This window comes from Oncorhynchus clarkii, chromosome 12 (genome assembly GCF_045791955.1).
Source record: "Oncorhynchus clarkii lewisi isolate Uvic-CL-2024 chromosome 12, UVic_Ocla_1.0, whole genome shotgun sequence".
Lineage (NCBI taxonomy): Eukaryota > Metazoa > Chordata > Actinopteri > Salmoniformes > Salmonidae > Oncorhynchus > Oncorhynchus clarkii.
The window spans coordinates 87,807,962-87,834,793 of record NC_092158.1 but is presented as its reverse complement, the minus strand read 5'-3'; the positions used below and the strand labels follow the sequence as shown (position 1 = coordinate 87,834,793).

The 26,832-nt window shown below is 41.3% G+C and overlaps 2 protein-coding genes across 2 annotated transcripts in view; one reads left to right on the top strand and one right to left on the bottom strand.

Annotated features, from left to right (window-relative positions):
- The window catches only part of LOC139421585 (NACHT, LRR and PYD domains-containing protein 12-like), a 219,466-nt gene that overhangs the window by 160,085 nt on the left and 32,549 nt on the right, over positions 1-26,832 (top strand). The window lies entirely within an intron of this gene.
- LOC139421787 (NLR family CARD domain-containing protein 3-like) lies at positions 1,789-11,701 on the bottom strand. Its single transcript, XM_071172907.1, has 6 exons — positions 11,665-11,701; positions 9,480-11,271; positions 9,041-9,214; positions 3,193-3,366; positions 2,979-3,025; positions 1,789-2,521 (listed from the first exon to the last, which is right to left on the bottom strand). Exons 1-6 carry the CDS (start codon positions 11,699-11,701, stop codon positions 1,965-1,967), a joined length of 2,781 nt encoding a protein of 926 aa, XP_071029008.1. The 3' UTR covers positions 1,789-1,964.

The window sequence follows — 26,832 nt, the reverse complement described above, 5'->3', positions numbered from 1 at the left end:
ACTAAGTCTCTGACAATTTTTAGGGCCTTCCTCTGACACCACTTAGTATAGAGGTCCTGGATGGCAGGAAGCTTGGCCAAAGTGATGTACTGGGCCGTTCGCACTACCCTCTGTAGTGCTTTGCGGTCAGAAGCCAAGCAGTTGCCATACCAGAAAGTGATGCAACCAGACAGGATGCTCTCTATGGACCTATGCCAAATCTTTTCAGTCTCCTGAGGGGGAATAGGTTTTGTTGTGCCCTCTTCACGACTGTCTTGGTGTGCTTGGACCATGTTAGTTTGTTGGTGATGTGGATACCAAGGAACCTCAACCTGCTCCACTACAGCCCTGTCGATGAGAATGGGGGCGTGCTCGGTCCTCTTTTTCCTCTAGTCCACAATCATCTCCATGGGAGAGGTTGTTGTCCTGGCACCACACGGCCAGGTCTCTGACCTCCTCCCTATAGGCTGTCTTGTCGTTGTCGGTGGTCAGGCCACTGTTGTGTCACCGACAAACTTAATGATGGTGTTGGAGTCGTGTCTGGCCTTGCAGTCACAAGTGAACAGGGAGTACAGGAGTGGACTGAGCACGCACCTCTGAGGGGCCCCTGTGTTGTCACCTACCCTTACCACCTGGTGGCAGCCCATCAGAAAGTCCAGGATCCAGTTACAGAGGGAGGTGTTTAGTCCCAGGGTCTTTAGCTTAGTGATGAGCTTTGAGGGCACTATGGTGTTGAACGCTGAACTGTAGTCAATGAATAGCATTCTCACATAGGTGTTCCTTTTGTCCAGTTGGGATAGGGCAGTGTGGAGTGCAATAGAGATGGCATCATCTGTGGATCTGTTGGTGAGGTATGCAACTTGGAGTGGGTCTAGGGTTTCTGGGATAATGGTGTTGATGTGAGACATGACCAGCCTTTCATAGCACTTCATAGCTACAGACGTGAGTGCTACGGGTCGGTAGTCATTTTGGCAGGTTACCTTAGCGTTCTTGGGCACAGGGACTATGGTGGTCTGCTTAAAACATGTTTGTATTACAGACTCAGACAGGGAGAGGTTGAAAATGTCAGTGAAGACACTTGCCAGTTGATCAACACATGCTCACAGTACACATCCTGGTAATCCTTCTGGCTCTGCAGCCTTGTGAATGTTGACCTGTTTAAAGGTCTTACTCACATCGGCCGCAGAGAGCGTGATCACACAGTCTTCCGGAACAGCTGGTTCTCTCATGCGTGTTTCAGTGTTCTTTGCCTTGAAGCGAGCATAGAAGTAGTTTAGCTCATCTGGTAGGCTCGTGTCACTGGGCAGCTCTCGGCTGTGCTTCCCTTTGTAGTCTGTAATGGTTTGCAAGCCCTGCCACATCATAGGGATCTGGGCCTGTTCCCGAGAAAGCAGTATATTGTTTGCGTCGGGCTCGTTAAAGGAAAAAAAGGATTCTGCCAGTCCGTGGTAAGTAATTGCAGACCTGATGTCCAGAAGTTATTTTTTGGTCATAAGAGACGGTAGCAGCAACATTATGTACAAAATAAGTAAAAAAATAAGTTACAAACAATGCAAATAAACTAACAAAAAACACAATCGGTTGGGGGCACATAAAACGTCTGCCTTCTTCTCCGGGGCCATTTATGTATGAGTGTGTGTGTGTGTCCCCAGTGCGTGTGTGTGTCCAGTGTGTGTGTTTGTCCAGTGTGTGTGTCCAGTATGTGTATGTGTGTCCAGTGCGTGTGTGTGTGTCCGTTGCGTGTGTGTGTGTCCTGTGTGTGTGTGTGTGTTTGTGTGTGAGTCCAGTGTGTGTGTACAGTGTGTGTGTGTGTGTACCGTGTGTGTGTTCTCACAGGGCGCAGGATCACAGAAAGAGACGGACAGAGTTACCATGGTTATTATTTCCAGGAAAAAAATTATCCAAACTGGTGTGTGTGTGTGTTCCTCCATGTATTTAAATGTCATATTGTGATCAAACATAAAACACATGATTAGAGTGAACCATCATGTTGTGTTTGACACAGTGACCACTTGACAAAGGGACACTGAGGAGGTAACATCATAAACCCTAAAACCTGGATAGAGGGGCTCGGTGAATGTGGTGTAGAATGTGTACAGGTGGGTCAGTGTGTCAGAGGAGACTCTGTAGAAGGACAGAGTGCCGGCTGGCCAGTCCAGATACACTCCTACTCTGTGGGAGCTGGATGAGTGGACGTCTATGGTAGTGTGATTATTATTGTGACAGGCCTTGTAACTGCAGTCAGAGCAGACCAGACTCCAGGACTTGTCATTGTATCCAATCCCACAGTCAATGCCCTCTCCTCTCCTTTTGATTCCTTTATATGTCACTCCCATAACAGCCCCTCCCCCACTCCACTCTACCTCCCAGTAACAGCGCCCAGTCAGACCCTCGCTACACAGCACCTGTTCACAGTCCTCAAATCTATCTGGGTGAACAGGATACCGTCGCTCCTGTCTCCTACATGTCACCTTTCTGTTCTCCTCAGACAGAGAGAGGAGTCTGTTTACTGTGTTCGGGTCCAGTGTGAGATCACAGGCATCTGATGGATGAAACCAGACACAATATTAGAAATCATCACCATTCGCATTAGAATGTTAACTCACCTTTCACTAATTCACTGAATGTAGATGTGTCTAGGTATCAACAGGAGAAGGTAACTTGAGACTTGTTGAATGATCATATGTTATACTGTATGGTAATGTAAAACACACTTATTCACAAAAATGACACGCATACACTCACACCCTGAAAACACACACACACATTTCTAATGTAACACGAACATGCCACTCACCTACACAGACACACATTGTCAAAGCAACTCTTTCAAGCAACTCAACTTCTTTCTCTTTTTGGTGTCCCTGATTTCTGCTTCTGTAGAACTACAGCTGATATTTAATATGACCAAGTAAGTCATGATGGTGGTCTTTGACTTTGACTTAACTTGAATTTAAGACTTTTTCTTAATCATATTCTTCACAGCAGTCAACACTCACATTTTCTAAGGCCAGGTTTCATTGCGTACTCTCCACCATGTTCCACACTGTAGCGGTAAGCAGAAGAACAGACAGTCATTGAGGGATACACACGCACACACGTACACACAGTCAGCATATAACTTTGTCCAAGTGGTGGTAAGAATGTTTGTCTTAACAGGCCTGATAACTCAAACATGTCTGATATGAACATTGACATAAACCCTCTACATACTTGAGTTTCTCCAGCCTGCAGTGTGGATCCTCCAGTCCAGCAGAGAGCAGTCTGACTCCTGAGTCTCCTGGGTGATTGTAGCTCAGGTCCAGCTCTCTCAGGTGTGAGGGGTTTGACTTCAGAGCTGAGACCAGAGAAACACAGCCTTCCTCTGTGACTAGACAGCCTGACAGCCTGCAAAGAGATCATCATCATTTCACAAACACACTGTTCACTGACCAGACCATTTAAAAAGCAGTATCAGTCAAAAGACAGACAGTCGAGGTATCATATTTAGATTGTACTGAGTATTCAGTCCACACCAAACAAAATCTAAATCAAATCCAACTTTAATTGTCACATGCGCCGAATACAACAAGGGTAGACCTTGCCGTGAAATGCTTACTTACAAGCCCTTAACCAACAGTGTAGACCTTGCCGTGAAATGCTTACTTACAAACCCTTAACCAACAGTGTAGACCTTGCCGTGAAATGCTTACTTACAAGCCCTTAACCAACAGTGTAGACCTTGCCGTGAAATGCTTACTTACAAGCCCTTAACCAACAGTGTAGACCTTGCCGTGAAATGCTTACTGACAAGCCCTTAACCAACAGTGTAGACCTTGCCGTGAAATGCTTACTTACAAGCCCTTAACCAACAGTGTAGACCTTACCATGAAATGCTTACTGACAAGCCCTTAACCAACAGTGTAGACCTTGCCGTGAAATGCTTACTGACAAGCCCTTAACCAACAGTGTAGACCTTGCCGTGAAATGCTTACTTACAAGCCCTTAACCAACAGTGTAGACCTTACCATGAAATGCTTACTTACAAGCCCTTAACCAACAGTGTAGACCTTGCCGTGAAATGCATACTTACAAGCCCTTAACCAACAGTGCAGTTCAAGAAGAGTTAAGAAAATATTTACCAAATAAACTAAAGTAAAAAAACTAAGTAAAAAATTATAAAAAGTAACACAACAACATAACAATAATGAGGTTATATACAGGGGGTAGCAGTACTGAGTCAGAGTGCGGGGTTACAGGTTAGTTGAAGTAATTTTTACATGTAGGTAGGGGTGAAGTGACTATGCAAAGATATTTAACAGCGAGTACCAGCAGCGTACAACCAAATGGATGGGGAGAGTGGGGGTAGAAGCTGTTCAGCAGTCTTATGGCTTGGGGGGTAGAAGCTGTTCAGCAGTCTAATGGCTTGGGGGTAGAAGCTGTTCAGCAGTCTAATGGCTTGGTGGTAGAAGCTGTTCAGCAGTCTTATGGCTTGGGTGGTAGAAGCTGTTCAGCAGTCTTATGGCTTGGGGGGTAGAAGCTGTTCAGCAGTCTTATGGCTTGGGGGGTAGAAGCTGTTCAGCAGTCTTATGGCTTGGGGGTAGAAGCTGTTCAGCAGTCTAATGGCTTGGGGGTAGAAGCTGTACAGCAGTCTAATGGTTTGGGGGTAGAAGCTGTTCAGCAGTCTAATGGCTTGGGGGTAGAAGCTGTTCAGCAGTCTTATGGCTTGGGGGTAGAAGCTGTTCAGCAGTCTTATGGCTTGGGGGTAGAAGCTGTTCAGCAGTCTTATGGCTTGGGGGTAGAAGCTGTTCAGCAGTCTTATGGCTTGGGGGGTAGAAGCTGTTCAGCAGTCTTATGGCTTGGGGGTAGAAGCTGTTCAGCAGTCTTATGACTTGGGGGTAGAAGCTGTTCAGCAGTCTGATGGCTTGGGGGTAGAAGCTGTTCAGCAGTCTGATGGCTTGGGGGTAGAAGCTGTTCAGCAGTCTGATGGCTTGGGGGTAGAAGCTGTTCAGCAGTCTTATGGCTTGGGGGGTAGAAGCTGTTCAGCAGTCTTATGGCTTGGTGGTAGAAGCTGTTCAGCAGTCTTATGGCTTGGGGGTAGAAGCTGTTCAGCAGTCTGATGGCTTGGGGGTAGAAGCTGTTCAGCAGTCTTATGGCTTGGTGGTAGAAGCTGTTCAGCAGTCTTATGGCTTGGTGGTAGAAGCTGTTCAGCAGTCTAATGGCTTGGGGGTAGAAGCTGTTCAGCAGTCTAATGGCTTGGGGGTAGAAGCTGTTCAGCAGTCTAATGGCTTGGGGGTAGAAGCTGTTCAGCAGTCTTATGGCTTGGGGGTAGAAGCTGTTCAGCAGTCTAATGGCTTGGGGGTAGAAGCTGTTCAGCAGTCTTATGGCTTGGGGGGTAGAAGCTGTTAAGGAGCATTTTGGTCCCAGACTTGGCGCTACGGTACCACTCGCCGTGCGGTAGCAGAGAAAACAGTCTATGACGAGGGTGACTGGAGTCTCTGACAATTTTATGGGCTTTCCTCTGACACCGCCTATTATATAGGTCCTGGATGGCAGGAAGCTTGGCCCCAGTGATGTACTGGGCCATATGCACTACCCTCTGTAGAGCCTTGTGGTCAGATGCCGAGCAGTTGCCATAGCAGGCGGTGATGCAACCGGTAAGGATGCTCTCGATGATGCAGCTGTAGATCTTTTTGATAGGGGGACCCATGCCAAATCTTTTCAGTCTCCTGAGGAGGAAAGTTTGGTAATTTGGTAAAACTGATTTAATTTTGCCTGCATTAAAGTCCCTGGCCACTAGGAGCGCAGCTTCTGGATGAGCATTTTCTTGTTTGCTTATGGCCTGATAGAGTTGGTTGAGTGCGGTCTTAGTGCCAGCATCGGTCTGTGGTGGTAAGTAGATGGCTATGAATAATATAGATGAGAACTCTTGGTAGATAGTGTGGTCTACAGCTTATCATAAGGTACTCTACCTCGGGTGAGCAATACCTCGAGACTTCTTTAATATTAGACATCACGCACCAGTTGTTATTGACGGAAAGACACACACCCCCACCCCTCGTCTTACCAGACGTAGCTTCTCTGTTCTGCCGGTGCATTAAAAATCCCACCAGCTCGATATTATTCGCGTCGTCGTTCAGCTACGACTCGGTGAAACATTAGATATTACAGTTCTTAATGTCCTGTCGGTAGGATAATCGTAATCGTAGGTCATCAATTTTATTTTCCAATGATTGCATGCTAGCAGGTAGAATGGATGGCAGTGGGAGTTTAATCGCTCGCCTACGGATTCTCAGAAGCTCAATTTGCGTCCTCTTTTCCTCCGTCTTTTCTTCATGCAAATTACGGGGATTTGGGCCTGTTCCCGGGAGAGCAGTATATCCTACTCGTTAAAGGAAAAAGCTTCCTCCAGTTCGTAGTGAGGAATCGCAGTTCTTATGTCCAGAAGTTATTTTTCGGTCATAAGAGACGGTAGCAGCAACATTATGTACAAAATAAGTAAAGTAATATATGTGACAAACAACGCTAAAAAACGAACAAAATAACACAATTGATTAGGAAGTAAGACGTCAGCCATCCTCTTCGGCGCCATCTTAGGACAGTGAAGCTAACATTTAAATGTGGTTCTAAACTATATAATTTTCAATTTTAGATAAAATGTTTCATATAAGGTAACAGTATATAATGTCACCTTTTATTTGAGGGTATTTTGATACACATCCATTTCACCATTTAGAAAAATAAACACACTTTACGTATCTAGTCCCCCTATTTGAAAAAGTAAAAGTATTCTGACCAATTCACGTATAGTGTATTAAAATTGTCAAAAGTTTAGTGCAATGAATACATCGAGCTTGTGACTTCCATGATTAAGAAATATCATGAATTAATCATTAATAATAACGAGTGAGAGAATTACAGAGGCTACAACAAAACATTCTAACCTCTCACCATTAACCTCTAATTAAAGGTGACATTCTGTACTGTCTGTCACCTAATATGAAACATTTGATCTCAATCCAAAATGCTGGAGCATAGCGCCAAATTTAAAACTGTAAACTTCACTGTAAACACACATGTGATGTGGACTATGTGTCTGGTAAACACATATGATGTGGACTATGTGCCTGGTAAACACATATGATGTGGACTATCTGTGTCTGGTAAACACATGTGATGTGGACTATGTGTCTGGTAAACACATATGATGTGGACTATGTGTGTCTGGTAAACACATATGATGTGGACTGTGTGTCTGGTAAACACATATGATGTGGACTATGTTCCTGGTAAACACATATGATGTGGACTATGTGTCTGGTAAACACATATGATGTGGACTATGTATCTGGTAAACACGTGGATCTGGTGAACAGTTGTCACTTGTTGACCAAATACAGTGTCGTGTCTTTGGCTATGCCGGATTAAGTGATATGACATGCTATTTTATAAAATCCTTGTAAATGTAATGTAATTAACTAGAAAGTCGGGGCACCACGAAATAATATTTATAGAGCTGTTATCTTCCGAATAAACTCTTAAAGACCTAGTAATATTTTACATCAATAGCAGTCAATATTAATCGCCACCTTATTTCAGTCTCATCTGAAAGTTGTAAATTCTTCACAAACCCTGGCTAACAAGTTGAATCGGCAATACAAAATTGGGTTTAATTATTGATTTACTAAATACCTACGTAATCACACAGAATTATACATACACAGAATGAATCATACCTTGATGACAAATGATGTCATAAAGGAAAACGTCCCTTGCGGACGAAACAGATATGACAGCTGGTTACACAATAGAAAAGGGTCTGGGTTTGAGTAAAAGAGCGGGAAGACTGAGGGACAAAGGGAGAAGCGATGTCTCTATTGTAAATATGGTATCTTATGCATTCTAAATTACCGCCCATTTGGAAAAGGAAAATGCAATAAATATTTACTCTGAGCTGCGCTTCGGTAGGTTGGTGGTAGATGGAAGGCCGTGTTGCCCAAACGAGTTCTATTGAAGAATGTCTCTGCTGGTAAATTGGATATGTTGTAGTAATGTCGTTGTGTGGTAGACGGGATACTCTGTCTGTTCTTTCCTAGCCCACTTTTGCAGCTGCTGTTGCTAACTCAACGGCTAGGAGGTATCACTTCTGTAGTGAATAAGAGTCCATACCATTCGCAACCAAATCTCACGCTCAGGTTGGCTTCGTTCTGTAGTTATTATCTGAACCATTCTGACATCGGATCGTCATCCTAATGTACCCAGAACAGTTATTATCTGAACCATTCTGACATCGGATCGTCATCCTAATGTACCCAGAACAGTTATTATCTGAACCATTCTGACATCGGATCGTCATCCTAATGTACCCAGAACAGTTATTATCTGAACCATTCTGACATCGGATCGTCATCCTAATGTACCCAGAACAGTTATTATCTGAACCATTCTGACATCGGATCGTCATCCTAATGTACCCAGAACAGTTATTATCTGAACCATTCTGACATCGGATCGTTATCCTAATGTACCCAGAACAGTTATTATCTGAACCATTCTGACATCGGATCGTCATCCTAATGTACCCGGAACAGGAGGTTACATTTTCGTCAAGACTTTATATAGTGGAGGGAGAAGGGTGTGTTTTCATAGTTTTACAGCCCATGTCTCTTCACAGGGTCACTGATTGAGCAGAGCCCTAACCTTATGAAAACCCAAATCTCTCATTTGGAAGCTAAAATTACATTTAATCTTTTCACCAATAATGTTATATTCAAACATTTAAATTTAACAACAATTCCATGTGAATCCGATAACTACAATGTTCAGACTAGAGTTTATGTCATCCTATCATTGATGAGAATGTCTCAGATGACAACCGAACTGACATCATATTCATTAAGTACCACCGCATATGTTCAACTGGTCGGATTACCAGAATATAGTTCATTTCCTCCCACCTTCTGATGTACCCAGAAACTCTATATCAGTAGGGTAGAGAGAGGAAAGGGGGGGGGGGGAAGAGGTATTTATGACTGTCATAAACCTCCCCCCAGGCCAACGTCATGACAACAGGAATACTGACCTCAGAGTCTCCAGTTTACAGTGGGGATTCCCCAGTCCATCAGAGAGCAGCTTCACTCCTGAATCCTTCAGGTCATTGTTACTCAGGTCCAGCTCTCTCAGGTGTGAGGGGTTTGACTTCAGAGCTGAGACCAGAGAAGCACAGCCTTTGTCCGTGACTCCACAGCCTGACAGCCTGACAAAGAGATCATCATGATTTCACAAACACACTGTTCATTTAACACCAGTACTGTAGAAGGACAATTGCAGATGCATTTGATTCATTCTCCCAAACAACATATAGATTCATCTTCCGTCTCCTAGAATTGTATGGTTATTTTATTATACTAATGTGAACAGCAATGTACTGATTCAATATGTTATTCAATAATACATATTTTTCTCTAAACTTAATATTTCATCCTGCTGATTAGTTCTTAAATGTCATGTTATGTACTCACAGAGCAGCTCTGGAGGCTTTGACCACTGGCAGCAGCCTCAGAAGACCTTCCTCTGATCTGGAGTATTTCTTCAGGTCAAACACATCCAGCTCCTTTTCTGAAGACAGCAACACAAAGACCAGAGCTGACCACTGTGAAGGTGAGAGTTTGGCTTCTGAGAGACTTCCTGAGCTCAGGTAGCTTTGGATCTCCTCCACTAGAGAATGGTCATTCAGTTCATTCAGGCAGTGGAACAGATTGATGCACCTCTCTGGAGAGGGATTCTCCCTGATCTTCTTCTTGATGTACTTGACTGTTTCTTCATGGCTCTGTGAGATGCCTCTTGTTGTTGTCAGTAGACCTCGTAAGTGCTTCTGATTGGACTCCAGTGAGAGACCCAGAAGGAAGCGGAGGAAAAGGTCCAGGTTTCCTGTCTCACTTTGTAAGGCTTTATCCACAGCACTCTTGTAGACAGTGACTTTAATTTTCTGTCTGATCCTCAGATAAAAGTTCCTGGACGTTGATTGAGGTTTGCACATTAGATTCTCATTGTTGTTGCTGAATGAAAGGAACACATATACAGCAGCCAGAAACTCCTGAATGCTCAGATGCACGAAGCAGTACACCTTGTCCTGGTACAGCCCACATTCCTCTTTAAAGAGCTGTGTGCACAATCCTGAGTACACTGAGGCTTCATTGACATCAATACCAGCATCTTTCAGGTCTTCTTCATAGAAAATCAGATTGCCATTCACAAGCTGTTGAAAAGCCAGTTTTCCCAGTGACAGAATGCTCTCTTTATTCCAGTGTGGACCTGTCTCTTCTTTCCCAAGATACTTTTCGTTCTTCTTTATAGTATGAAACACCACAAGGTGTGTGTACATCTCAGTCAGAGTCTTGGGCATCTCTTCTCTCTTATGTTTCAGCATGTGTTCAAGCACTATTGCAGATATCCAACAAAAGACTGGAATGTGGCACATGATGTGGAGGCTCCTTGATGTCTTTATGTGTGAGATGATTCTGCTGGCCAGGTCCTCATCACTGAATCTCTTCCTGAAGTACTCCTCCTTCTGTGGGTCATTGAACCCTCGTACCTCTGTCACCTGGTCAACACACTCTGAAGGGATCTTATTGGCTGCTGCAGGTCGGGTAGTTATCCAGAGGAGAGCAGAGGAAAGCAGGTTTCCCTTGATGAGATTTGTCAGCAGAACATCCACTGAGGTTGACTCTGTGACGTCACAACAGATCTTGTTGTTCTGGAAGTCTAGGGGCAGTCGACACTCATCCAGACCATCAAAGATGAACAGAACTTTGTACTTGTCGTAGTTGGAGATTCTTGATTCTTTAGTTTCCATTGAGAAGTAATTGAGAAGTTCAATCAAAGTGTGTTTTTCCCCTTTCATCAAATTCAGCTCCCGAAAAGGGAATGAAAATACAAATTGGACATCCTGATTTGCTTTTCCTTCAGCCCAGTCCAGAATGAACTTCTGCACAGAGACTGTTTTTCCAATGCCAGCGACTCCCTTTGTCAGCACAGTTCTGATAAGTTTGTCTTGTACAGTTAAAGGTTTGAAGATGTCGTTACATTTGATTGCAGTCTCTTGTCTTGCTTGTTTCCTGGTTGTTGTCTCAATCTGTCTCAGCTCATGTTCATTATTGACCTCTCCTGTTCCACCCTCTGTGATGTAGAGCTCTGTGTAGATCTTATTGAGAAGTGTTGGGTTTCCTTGTTTAGCGATCCCCTCAAATACACATTGAAACTTCTTCTTTAGATTAGATTTGAGTTCACGTTGGCAAATCACAGCAAGTTCATCTGAATGAAGAAATAACACAGAGGATATTAATATTACATCTGATATAATGCCTACAGTATTGTTAGACTGTGCTATAATGTTTACATTGTAATAATGTATTCTCTTACTGTAACTGTCTGTATAAATGTATAAATGTTTTCATTATCCATTACACACTGGTGTGACTGATTTATATCATTATTGATATTATTGGTGGTATTATTAATTCTCTCTTGTCTAAATTAATCACCACAACACATCCCTGCTGGTACTGTACTTGATGAGTTCACTAGGTGTTGTGTTAAGTCTGGTACAATGTCATTGTGTTACACAGCTATTTTAGCTGTACTTTAGCTACAGATTTTAAATGTTTGTTGTAAAACAGCATTCAACATGAGGCAGACAGCTCTTACTTTTCTCCAGTGTGTCAGCAAGCTCCTTCTGGTTCATTTTCCTCAGGACGTGCAGTGTGATCTTCAGAGCCCCCTCTCTGGCACTGCTCTCATGCTTCTCATCTTCAGCATCCACTTCCTTATCCTGCTTCTGACTCTCAAAGCCTTCTGGGAGTTCTGGACTAAGAATCCTCTTGAACATCTTCAGCTCGTTCTTCACAAATGTCATAATATTCTCTTCAAGCAACTGAAATAAATAAAGTAAATAATTTAAGCAAGATAAGAAATACTTTCTCATTAACACATTAATAAATGATTGACAGATCAACTTTACTTGAGGTAAACAAAAACAAATGTACATAACAGGACCACATACACTGAATATAGAGGCCAGGTCTGTTTGATGACTCTGGGAAGACTGACCACTGAGAATCTCTGACTCTGATGTCTCCTGTTGGTTTCTGTGGACAAAACATGAGGACACACACACACACAGAAAGTTGTGTTTGTTTAATATTGTTTCAGGACTTTGAAAATGGAAAAAAGGATAAGCCTATGGATTATTAAAACAACAAAAAGAAATTGAAAAATGGGAGAGGAGAAATGACTAGAGACAGTGTTGTTTAACTCCCTGAACATGACCCATGAGTTCCTCTTACCTTTGTCCAGTTGAAAAGTCTCCCTCTCTAAACATTATAGGTACACCCATAGACCAGTCACTCTTCATGGACAGACCGCTGGGCACAGGGGAGGCTGGTCTCTCCTGCTTGATTGGACTTCAACACAACAGAGACAAACATTACATCTCTCATCTACTCTGAGCTCAGATGGGGAATCATACTGTAAGAAGAGTTTCATTCCAAAACGCTATATGCAGCTACTTTGCTGTTATTCTGGCTGCACTGTTTGACGTGACTGTAAGTTATCCGTAGTTGTCTAGCTAGCAAGAGATAAGAACGTTACCACCCAGTTTGGCAATGGATCATTTAGAACGAACGACTGGGTCTCATCCATAGATACAGAACAAAAAGACTTAACTACTGGGTCTCATCCATAGATACAGAACAAAAAGACAACTACTGGGTCTCATCCATAGATACAGAACAAAAAGACTTAACTACTGGGTCTCATCCATAGATACAGAACAAAAAGACTTAACTACTGGGTCTCATCCATAGATACAGAACAAAAAGACTTAACTACTGGGTCTCATCCATAGATACAGAACAAAAAGACTTAACTACTGGGTCTCATCCATAGATACAGAACAAAAAGACTTGACTACTGGGTCTCATCCATAGATACAGAACAAAAATACTTAACTACTGGGTCTCATCCATAGATACAGAACAAAAAGACTTAACGACTGGGTCTCATCCATAGATACAGAACAAAAAGACTTAACTACTGGGTCTCATCCATAGATACAGAACAAAAAGACTTAACTACTGGGTCTCATCCATAGATACAGAACAAAAAGACTTAACTACTGGGTCTCATCCATAGATACAGAACAAAAAGACTTAACTACTGGGTCTCATCCATAGATACAGAACAAAAAGACTTAACTACTGGGTCGCGTCTCTGGCAACCGAACCGATAGAAAGTAACCATGAGCAATAATTTCTGATGAAAACAAATGTGACTGGGATACAGCATTTTGGAAATAAACTCTTCATATGAACAAACTTGTCATCTCACCTTTTAGCTGTGGTGTCATGTTCCCCAGAGAGTCTCATTTTGGAGGCAGGGTCCCCCTCTCTCTCCCCAGAGAGACTCATTTTAGACCACTGACAACTAAACAGAGATCCAGCATGTTGGTTGTGATTAACATAGTGACAACAAATTCTTGAATGTCAATTGTTCATAATAATTCATTATTTCTCAGACTTGATTACACACAGGTGGATTGTATTTATCATCATTAGTCATTTAGGTCAACATTGGATCATTCAGAGATCCTCACTGAACTTCTGGAGAGAGTTTGCTGCACTGAAAGTAAAGGGGCTGAATCATTTTGCACGCACAATTTTTCAGTTTTTGATTTGTTAAAAAAGTTTGAAATATCCAATAAATGTCATTCCACTTCATGATTGTGTCCCACTTGTTGTTGATTCTTCACAAAAAAATACAGTTTTATATCTTTATGTTTGAAGCCTGAAATGTGGCAAAAGGTCGCAAAGTTCAAGGGGGCCAAATACTTTCGCAAGGCACTGTACTAACAGACACATCGAAACAGTCAGATGATTTAATGAATTCACATGATTATGTAGTTGTGACATCTCTTCTCCATGGTAACTGTCAATAATAATAATAAGTCACTGTTTGTTAAGGTAGTTCTAGACAGTGCAGCAACACAAGGCCGTGTCTCACACTTATTTGTATTCACTAAAAGTAGGCTATTATCTATCAATCTGTTATTTTCTAAACTAATCTGAAAATGTAGACTGAAGGGCTAAAATGGGAATGATTGATCTGAGGGGGAAATCATTCATTCATTCAGAAAGATTTTTGCAACAAGTAAGATAATTGATGTTATGTAATGTAGGCTAGGTTATATGTACAGTTACATACACCTTAGCCAAATACATTTAAACTCCATTTTCACAATTCCTGACATTTAATCCTAGTAAAAATTCCCTGTCTTAGGTCAGTGAGGATCACCACTTTATTTTAAGAATGTGAAACGTCAGAATAATAGTATAGGGAATGATTTATTTCAGCTTTTATTTCTTTCATCACATTCCCAGTGGGTCATAAGTTTACATACACTCAATTAGTATTCGGTAGCATTGCTTTAAATTGCTTAATTTGGGTCAAAAGTTTTGGGTAGTCTTCCACAAGCTTACCACAATAAATTGGGTGAATTTTGGCCCATTCCTCTTGACAGAGCTGGTGTAACTGAATCAGGTTTGTATGGCCTCCTTGCTCACACACACTTTTTCAGTTCTGCCCACACATTTTCTTTGGGATTGAGGTCAGGGCTTTGTGATGGCCACTCCAATATCTTGACTTTGTTGTCCTTAAGCTATTTTGCTACAACTTTGGAAGTATGCTTGGGGTCATTGTCCATTTGGAAGACCCATTTGCGACCAAGCTTTAACTTCCTGACTGATGTCTTGAGATGCTGCTTCAATATATCCACATATTTTTCCATCCTCATGATGCCATCTATTTTGTGATGCTGCCACCCCCGTGCTTCATGGTTTGGATGGTGTTCTTTGGCTTGCAAGCCTCCCCCTTTTTCCTCCAAACATAACGATGGTCCTTATGGCCAAACAGTTCTATTTTTGTGTCATCAGTCCAGAGGACATTTCTCCAAAAAGTACGACCTTTGTCCCCATATGCAGTTGCAAACTGTAGTCTGGCTTTTTTATGGCGGTTTTGGAGCAGTAGCTTCTTCCTTGCTGAGCTGCCTTTCAGGTTATGTCAATATAGGACTCGTTTTACTGTGGATATAGATACTTGTACTTGTTTCCTCCAGCATCTTCACAAGGTCCTTTGCTGTTGTTCTGGGATTGATTTGCACTTTTCGCACCAAAGTACGTTCATCTCTAGGAGACAGAACGCATCTCCTTCCTGAGCGGTATGACGGCTGCGTGGTCCCATGATGTTTATACTTGCGTACTATTGTTTGTACAGATGAACGTGGTACCTTCAGGCATTTGGAAATGGCTCCCAAGGATGAACCAGACTTGTGAAGGTCTACAACAAAAAAATCCTGAAGTCTTGGCTGATTTCTTTTGATTTTCACATGATGTCAAGCAAAGAGGCACTGAGTTTGAAGGAAGACCTTGAAATACATCCACAGATACACCTCCAATTGACTCAAATAATGTCAATTAGCCTATCAGAAGCTTCTAAAGCCATGACATAAGTTTCAGGAATTTTCCAAGCTGTTTAAAGGCACAGTCAACTTAGTGTATGTAAACTTCTGACCCACTGGAATTGTGATACAGTGAATTATAAGTGAAATAATCTGTCTCTAAACAATAGTTGGAAAAATTACTTGTGTCATGCACAGAGAAGATGTCCTAACCGACTTGCCAAAACTATAGTTTGTTAACAAGACATTTGTGGAGTAGTTGGAAAACTAGTTTTAATGGCTCCAACCTAAGTGTATGTAAACTTCTGACTTCAACTGTATAATAGTGGTTTGTTAGTGCTATTTCATATAACAATATAGGCCTACCAGTGTCAGGACAGAGCAGGTAGACTAGACCTGATATTTTTCACATTTCCAACGAGACCATCAGGTTGGTCAGCATGATAAGAGATCATATATCAAACCTACTCTGACTATTGAATGTCTGACAACGACCTAACTTTATAATATAGTTCAATGACCTAACTTTATAATATAATATAGTTCTATATAGCCTAGACTTACCAGTCTGCTCGTCTTTCCTTCAATCCGACTATCCGACTTCTAATGTTGCAGAGAAATGTGTCCCACAGTTTCAACAGCCATTTTGTAAGTGTGTTAGGTCACAAACTTACTTTTAATTGAATATGAGGAAACTGGTGCGGCCGCCTGTTTTCTTGCAGATGAAGTAGCCTCTCGTAGGGAACTCATTCAACCAGCCTAAACAACAGGAAATAAAACATGTCACATGGTCCAAAGAGAATCCTGTCCTCCTAATAAAGCCATGTACATTAAAGACAGGTATACTGCTACACATGTAGGATCTTCATTTCAGTCAGTTTGCTGCAGCAGGAAAATAATCCTGAAGCAACAGGACATTTGAATTATTATGTGGATTACAATTAATGGACGTTTGAATTATTATGTGGATTATAATTAATGGACGTTTGAATTATTATGTGGATTATAATTAATGGACGTTTTTCAAAAGTGGAAATTACAAACTTCAGAAGCTTTTTTAACCTTCAAATATCAAATCAAATTGTATTTGTCACATGCTGAATACAACAGGTGTAGGTAGACCTTACAGTGAAATGCTGAATACAACAGGTGTAGGTAGACCTTACAGTGAAATGCTGAATACAACAGGTGTAGTAGACCTTACAGTGAAATACTGAATACAACAGGTGTAGTAGACCTTACAGTGAAATGCTGAATACAACAGGTGTAGGTAGACCTTACAGTGAAATGCTGAATACAACAGGTGTAGTAGACCTTACAATGAAATGCTGAATACAACAGGTGTAGTAGACCTTACAGTGAAATGCTGAATACAACAGGTGTAGGTAGACCTTACAGTGAAATACTGAATACAACAGGTGTAGGTAGACCTTACAGTGAAATGCTGAATACAACAGGTGTAGTAGACCTTACAGTGAAATGCTGAATACAACAGGTGTAGGTAGACCTTACAGTGAAATGCTGAATACAACAGGTGTAGTAGACCTTACAGTGAAATGCTGAATACAACAGGTGTAGTAGACCTTACAGTGAAATGCTGAATACAACAGGTGTAGTAGACCTTACAGTGAAATGCTGAATACAACAGGTGTAGGTAGACCTTACAGTGAAATGCTGAATACAACAGGTGTAGTAGACCTTACAGTGAAATGCTGAATACAACAGGTGTAGTAGACCTTACAGTGAAATGCTGAATACAACAGGTGTAGGTAGACCTTACAGTGAAATGCTGAATACAACAGGTGTAGTAGACCTTACAGTGAAATGCTTACTTACAAGCCCCTAACCAACAATGCAGTTTTAAGAAAATAAAAAAAGTAAGAGGTAAGAAAAACAAATTATTAAAGAGCAGCAGTAAATAACAATAGCGGGGCTATATACAGGAGGTACCGGTTCAGAGTCAATGTGGAGGCTATATACAGGGGGTACCGGTACAGAGTCAATGTGGAGGCTATATACAGGAGGTACCGGTTCAGAGTCAATGTGGAGGCTATATACAGGGGGTACCGGTTCAGAGTCAATGTGGAGGTTATATACAGGGGGTACCGGTTCAGAGTCAATGTGGAGGCTATATACAGGAGGTACCAGTACAGAGTCAATGTGGAGGCTATATACAGGGGGTACCGGTTCAGAGTCAATGTGGAGGTTATATACAGGGGGTACCGGTTCAGAGTCAATGTGGAGGCTATATACAGGAGGTACCGGTTCAGAGTCAATGTGGAGGCTATATACAGGGGGTACCGGTTCAGAGTCAATGTGGAGGCTATATACAGGGGGTACCGGTTCAGAGTCAATGTGGAGGCTATATACAGGGGGTTACTGGTTCAGAGTCAATGTGGAGGCTTATATACAGGGGGTACTGGTTCAGAGTCAATGTGGAGGCTTATATACAGGGGGTACTGGTTCAGAGTCAATGTGGAGGCTATATATGTGGAGGCTATATACAGGGGGTGCCGGTTCAGAGTCAATGTGGAGGCTATATACAGGGGGTACCAGTACAGAGTCAATGTGGAGGCTATATACAGGGGGTACTGGTTCAGAGTCAATGTGTGGTGGCATCGGTGTCTAGGTAATTGAGGTAATCATGTACATGCAGGAAGGGTTATTAAAGTGGCTATGCATAGATATTAACAGGGAGTTGTAGCAGCATATTGGGGGGGGGCGAAAATAGTCTGGGTAGCCATTTGATTAGCTGTTCAGGAGTCTTATGGCTTGGGGGTAGAAGCTGTTTAGAAGCCTCTTGAACCTTAACTTGGTGCTCCGGTGTTGCTTGCCGTGCGGAAGCAGAGAGAACATTCTATGACTAGGGTGGCTGGAGTCTTTGACCATTTTTAGGGCCTTCTTCTGACACTGCATGGTATAGAGGTCCTGATGTAAAACCTTCTGAGGATCTGAGGACCCATGCCAAATCTTTTCAGTGTCCTGAGGAGGAATAGGTTTTTAGCCTAGACCTGGCTAAAAACGACTGTCTTGGTGTTCTTGGACCATGTTAGTTTGTTGGTGATGTGGACGCCAAGGAACTTGAAGCTCTCAACCTGCTCCACTACAGCTCCATCGATGAGAATGGGGGCGTGCTCGGCCCTCCTTTTCCTGTAGTCCACAATCCTCTCCTTTGTCTTGATCACGTTGCGGGAGAGGTTGTTGTCCTTGCACCACATGGCCAGGTCTCTGACCTCCTCCCTATAGGCTGTCTCATCATTGTCGGTGATCAGGTCTACCACTGTTGTGTCATCAGCTGTGTTATTTGCCTCGAAGCGAGCATAGAAGTTATCTGGTAGGCTCGTGTCACTGGGCAGCTCTCGGCTGTGCTTCCCTTTGTAGTCTGTAATAGTTTGCAAGCCCTGCCACATCCGACGAGCAGGGCGATTTGATCTTAGTCCTGTATTGACGCTTTGCCTGTTTGATTGTTCGTCGGATATCCCTCATAACAGGATTTCTTATAATTTTCTGGGTTACAATACCGCTCCTTGAAAGTGGCAGCTCTACCCTTTAGCCCAACAATGTTGAGTTATCCTGCAAAGGTTATATTAAATTAAGATCATCTAACTGTACAGAGCTTGTCATTACCTAAACCAGGGCAGTGACTTTGCATCTGTCAGCTGCTGTAAACCTATGTGATTGGATGTTATAGACGCCCCATCTAAACAGTTACTTTCCCTGTGCTGTGGCCCTCTCCAACCAGCCATCTGGCCCATAGAGACTAAAGGACTGTGCTGTGGCCCTCTCCAACCAGCCATCTGGCCCATAGAGACTAAAGGACTGTGCTGTGGCCCTCTCCAACCAGCCATCTGGCCCATAGAGACTCAATGACTGTGCTGTGGCCCTCTCCAACCAGCCATCTGGCCCATAGAGACTAAAGGACTGTCCTGTGGCCCTCTCCAACCAGCCATCTGGCCAATAGAGACTAAATGACTGTGCTGTGGCCCTCTCCAACCAGCCACCTGGCCCATAGAGACTAAAGGACTGTGCTGTGGCCCTCTCCAACCAGCCATCTGGCCCATAGAGACTAAAGGACTGTGCTGTGGCCCTCTCCAACCAGCCATCTGGCCCATAGAGACTCAATGACTGTGCTGTGGCCCTCTCCAACCAGCCATCTGGCCCATAGAGACTAAAGGACTGTGCTGTGGCCCTCTCCAACCAGCCATCTGGCCAATAGAGACTAAATGACTGTGCTGTGGCCCTCTCCAACCAGCCATCTGGCCCATAGAGACTAAAGGACTGTGCTGTGGCCCTCTCCAACCAGCCATCTGGCCCATAGAGACTAAAGGACTGTGCTGTGGCCCTCTCCAACCAGCCATCTGGCCCATAGAGACTAAAGGACTATGCTGTGGCCTTCTCCAACCAGCCATCTGGCCCATAGAGACTAAAGGACTGTGCTGTGGCCCTCTCCAACCAGCCATCTGGCCCATAGAGACTAAAGGACTATGCTGTGGCCCTCTCCAACCAGCCATCTGGCCCATAGAGACTAAAGGACTATGCTGTGGCCTTCTCCAACCAGCCATCTGGCCCATAGAGACTAAAGGACTATGATGTGGCCCTCTCCAACCAGCCATCTGGCCCATAGAGACTAAAGGACTGTGCTGTGGCCCTCTCCAACCAGCCATCTGGCCTATAGAGACTAAAGGACTATGATGTGGCCCTCTCCAACCAGCCATCTGGCCCATAGAGACTAAAGGACTATGATGTGGCCCTCTCCAACCAGCCATTTGGCCCATAGAGACTAAAGGACTATGCAGTCTATGCTGCACAGAACATCAAGTCATCTCTGAACTGGACACTAGAGAATTGCACGACACTGCATTTGCACTCTTTTTTGTTATCTCTCTTAGATATATTTATGTAAATCAACTGTTTACCGACTGTACTGTATTTAAGTGATAATGCCCGAAAAGCCGTTGTTTGGAAGACAGCTTTGCACACGCTTGGCATTCTCTCAACCAGCTTCACCTGGAATGCCGTTGTTTGGAAGACAGCTTTGCACACGCTTGGTATTCTCTCAACCAGCTTCACCTGGAATGCCGTTGTTTGGAAGACAGCTTTGCACACGCTTGGCATTCTCTCAACCAGCTTCACCTGGAATGCCGTTGTTTGGAAGACAGCTTTGAACACGCTTGGCAGTGTCGTATTTTGAAACAGGCGTGAATAAACTAAGCAGCCAATGGGCAGAGGGTAGCATAATGTGTCTGTTTCGCTGTAATAATGGTGTGGGAATAATGATGCGTTTTATTTAGGGAAGTGGCTTCTTGCATCAAACACAACAACATTTTCAGTCACCTCCTTGTGTGAAGGACAAGTAGATAAACAGGTTCATGTGAAGCTCTGCATGAAGACTTACATTAAACACCACACATTGGCTGCTACTGCAGACTGAATGATAGAACATCTATTTCCATGTTAAATGTTATTGGATGCCTTTTTTACATTGTTTGTGATGGTAGGCCACTCTGGTAGGCCACTCTGGTAGGCCACTCTGGTAGGCCACTCTGGTAGACCACTCTGGTAGACCACTCTGGTAGGCCACTCTGGTAGACCACTCTGGTAGGCCACTCTGGTAGGCCACTCTAGTAGACCACTCTGGTAGGCCACTCTGGTAGGCCACTCTGGTAGGCCACTCTGGTAGGCCTACGTTGTGATCAAATAGCCTTCTTGGTCACTGTTAAAACTGTAACTGAGGCGGGCACTGCCTCAGTGTTCACAGTAAACGCACGTTGGAAGTTGTTTAGATCACTACACTATAGTAGAACTATGATACAATTACATTTATCATACATTTATCAAATGTAGAATTATGATGAATGAATATTGTACTGTATATATTGAATTCACAGGCGGTTGGTGGCACCTTAATTGGGGAGGACGGGCTTGTGTTAATGGCTGGAGTGGAATAGGTGGAAAGTCCTCCCCTCAGAAGCCTCCACTGATTGAATTTGACATGCTCACGTCCAGTTAGCGCCATTTTGTATGATTAAACTGTCAAGTCATTGTATATTTTCCGTTCTGCTGAGAGCACCTTCCTGATGACTAGCGCTCTCTACATTCCTATGGATGAGGGTTTGAGCTGGAATGTGAAGCTAACTGAAGATAGCTAACTTTAGAAAACCAGTATATCTAGCTTGCATCATAGTACACCTCTCAGGTTACGTTGAGGTTTCAGCATCAACCAGGCATCAACAACCGAGTCATAGGCCACCACTACCTGGGTCGTATTCATTAGTTTACACCACAGCCACAAGTTGTGCAACAAAGCAGAAACGATTTGCTCCAAACGCCGTATTAGGTGATCTAAACGGTTTAAGTTGCCAAACATTTTACTACAGTGAGCTCTAATGAATACACACAACCGATTTTGAGGAAGTGTAAGTTGCTGTTAGTCTTTCCACAATATTTAATTGTCTCTCTTTCACACAAAATACCTTCCTGAGTGAAAACAGTTAACAGTGGATTAGAAAGAGAAAATGATTGTTTGTTGTTTGTTGTGTTTTAAGCCTGTTTTGAGAAGACAAGAAGATAGGCCTATGATACAGTAAGAGATCACCCTGGGGAACACAGGTGGGCACGGAACCAATCCTTCCCCCCATCTAATTTACATCAAATACATTTTAAGGAGAGTAGGACTATTATAACACTCTGTCTACCAAAAACATAAACTATATGAATATACATAACAATATCATCACCTATATGAACAGACATAACAATATCATCAACTATATGAATATACATAACATTATCATCAACTATATTAATACACATTATATCATCAACTATATGAATACACATAACAATATCATCAACTATATGAATACACATAACAATATCATCAACTATATGAATACACATAACAATATCATCAACTATATTAATACACATTATATCATCAACTATATGAATACACATAACAATATCATCAACTATATGAATACACATAACAATATCATCAACTATATGAATACACATAACAATATCATCAACTATATGAATACACATAACAATATCATCAACTATATGAATACACATAACAATATCATCAACTATATGAATACACATAACAATATCATCAACTATATGAATACACATAACAATATCATCAACTATATGAATACACATAACAATATCATCAACTATATGAATACACATAACAATATCATCAACTATATGAATACACATAACAATATCATCAACTATATGAATACACATAACAATATCATCAACTATATGAACACACATAACATTACCATCAACTATATGAATACCCATAACAATACCATCAACTATATGAATATACATAACATTACCATCAACTATATGAATATACATAACATTATCATCAACTACATGAATACCCATAACAATATCATCAACTATATGAATATACATAACATTACCATCAACTATATGAATATACATAACATTATCATCAACTATATGACAATACCATCAACTATATGAATACACATAACAATATCATCAACTATATGAATACACATAACAATATCATCAACTATATGAATACCCATAACAATATCATCAACTATATGAATACACATAACAATACCATCAACTATATGAATACACATAACACTATCATCAACTATATGAATACACATAACAATATCATCAACTATATGAATACACATAACACTATCATCAACTATATGAATACACACAACAATATCATCAACTATATGAATACACATAACAATATCATCAACTATATGAATACACATAACACTATCATCAACTATATGAATACACATAACAATATCATCAACTATATTAATATCCATAACAATCGTCTTACCTTTAATTTCTCTCTCAACAGAAGCAGAGTCTGGAATGATCACTCAGTCATACTTTTGTTTGCTCAACTAATTTACATATCAGGTTCTGCCTGTTCTCTCTCTCTCTCACACACACACAGATAAGGCCAACCAATGGAACAAAATATAAGATAAAAATGTCAATGTAGACCAGCATAAAGTACAAGAACAGATCTATGTCAATGTAGACCAGCATAAAGTACAACAACAGATCTATGTCAATGTAGACCAGCATAAAGTACAAGAACAGATCTATGTCAATGTAGACCAGCATAAAGTACAAGAACAGATCTATGTCAATGTAGACCAGCATAAAGTACAAGAACAGATCTATGTCAATGTAGACCAGCATAAAGTACAACAACAGATCTATGTCAATGTAGACCAGCATAAAGTACAACAACAGATCTATGTCAATGTAGACCATCATAAAGTACAACAACAGATCTATGTCAATGTAGACCAACATAAAGTACAACAACAGATCTATGTCAATGTAGACCAGCATAAAGTACAACAACAGATCTATGTCAATGTAGACCAGCATAAAGTACAACAACAGATCTATGTCAATGTAGACCAGCATAAAGTACAACAACAGATCTATGTCAATGTAGACCAGCATAAAGTACAACAACAGATCTATGTCAATGTAGACCAGCATAAAGTACAACAACAGATCTATGTCAATGTAGACCAGCATAAAGTACTAGAACAGATCTATGTCAATGTAGACCAGCATAAAGTACAACAACAGATGGATTGCAGTGATGAGCGACATACCCCTACAGGTATCTGACAAAATAGAGTAAACACAGTGTCTTAACAGGGCGTTTTGCCACCATGAGCCGCCAGAACAATGCTCCTTGGTGTAGATATGCCTTGAAATACATTCTACAAGTGTCTGGAACTCTATTGGAGGGATGCGACATCATTCCTCCACAAGAAACTCCGTCATTTGGTGTTTTGTTGATGTTGGTGGAATATACTGTCTCAGGCACCGCTCCAGGATCTCCCATTAGTGTTCAATTGGGTTAAATTGGGTTAAAACATTCAAAACATGAAAACACAACTACAAAACACCATTAATACAGTTGAGGGTTACTACAATACAACATTCAAAACATGACAACACAACTACATAACACCATTAATACAGTTGGAATGTAGTTAGAACTCTCAAACTGTTTCCATCAAACAGAAAAACAACAAAATGTTGGATCAACACATTTACATTTCTTTGCTCTTGTATTACCCATACAGCTGTTTAAATTCATACAAAGGCAGAGTGCAGTATCAGTATTTTAGGGGTCGTAGGTCAGATCAGTGGTCATGGTTGACATATATAAAATAGGAAGATATTACATCAGTGCATTATCACTTACAACATGTTTGGCTGGACAGCAGTACAACCTTAAAGCCATTTGTATCTTCAGTTTGACTGTTACTTGTTACTGCTCTTTGCCTTTGTAGGTCAGTATGCAAGCAGTCAACCCAAAACAATTATTAATGTAATCACAGGGGAAACACTTTTGAAAGCAGTTTTTGGCCTTAGTTAAGAAAAAGAGTGGGGATCGAAGCTTTCCATTGCGAACACGTTTATTTCTATAATCCTTCAACTGCGTTGTGGCATCGTTTTACAAATGCAGTTACAACCGAAGTTTCAAGCTTGATTTAGGCAGATTTTCAACAGAGCTCTTAAACGGGCAATGGCATCTTAAATGGGTGATCATATACTTTGTAATAGAAACAAAAACAACAACAACAAAATGATACTGAATAATAATAACAATCAGGATGTTGTGTTCAATGGGGTAGATACAGATACAAACCCCATGCTTCAGCCCATGTATTTCTAGTCACCATGCTCCATCAGTTGGACTACAGGTGATCATGCTTATTGCTAAGAGTACATCTGGTAATAGACCATCAATACAGGCTATATGCATGGTACAAAATGTTAAAATCATTTATTGGGCTCATTTCTGGAGGAGGAACCTATGTTTTAGATGGCGTCAGCATCGTTGTATCTTCATTCATTTTGCAGTAGAATGTCCTTTTTGAAAAGTCACCAGAACTGAGCTTCTCTGTCCTTCTACGTGGTGGTGTAAAGTACTTCAGGATAAATACTTTAAAGTACTACATTTTTTGGGGTATCTGTACTTCACTATTTACTGTATATTTTTGATTACTTTTACTTTTACTTCACGACATTCCTTAAGATAATAATGTACATTTTACTCCATAATGTTATGCCGTCTGCTTTGTTGTTGTACTTAATGCTGGTCTACATTGACATAGATCTGTTGTTGTACTTTATGCTGGTCTACATTGACATAGATCTGTTGTTGTACTTTATGCTGGTCTACATTGACATAGATCTGTTGTTGTACTTTATGCTGGTCTACATTGACATAGATCTGTTGTTGTACTTTATGCTGGTCTACATTGACATAGATCTGTTGTTGTACTTTATGCTGGTCTACATTGACATAGATAAGGAATTTGAAATTATTTCGATTTTAACTTTGATACTTAAGTATATTTGGCACTAAATACTTCTAGACTTTTACTCGAGTAGTATTTTACTGGCTGACTTTCACTTTTACTTGAGTCATTTTCTATTATTAAGGTATCTTTACTTTGACTCAATTACAGTTGAATAAATATTTAATAGCAGATTTCAAAGATGTAATACATTAATTAAACATCAGAAATTCAAAAACACAAAATAACTTCCACAGCTGAACGACAAATAAAATAATGTTTGACAAGTTGTCGTTACCACGTCTGTCCTTACTGATTTGTAATGACTAGCCCAATATATGGCATGATTACATAAGTCAACTCTATCATGGATTTGTTGTTGTACTCAAGGAAGGGATGCAAGGTCTTGTCGATAAAGTCATTGAGAATTTACTGAATTCGAGGGTGTCCATTTGTTCTGGCACTTTATGCTGGTCTACATTGCCATAGATCTGTTGTTGTACTTTATGCTGGTCTACATTGACATAGAGCTGTTGTTGTACTTTATGCTGGTCTACATTGACATAGAGCTGTTGTTGTACTTTATGCTGGTCTACATTGCCATAGATCTGTTGTTGTACTTTATGCTGGTCTACATTGACATAGAGCTGTTGTTGTACTTTATGCTGGTCTACATTGACATAGATCTGTTGTTGTACTTTATGCTGGTCTACATTGACATAGATCTGTTGTTGTACTTTATGCTGGTCTACATTGACATAGAGCTGTTGTTGTACTTTATGCTGGTCTACATTGACATAGATCTGTTGTTGTACTTTATGCTGGTCTACATTGACATAGATTTTACACAATCATGTCTCTTGCGTACATTCTAATGCCTCAAATGAAAGTTCCATTGACATATCATGATGATGTCATTAGAATACAATATCAGTTGGCACTAAAATATAATAATTCTTGGAACTTTTGAGTCAAGGAGATGTTTCTGTACATGTC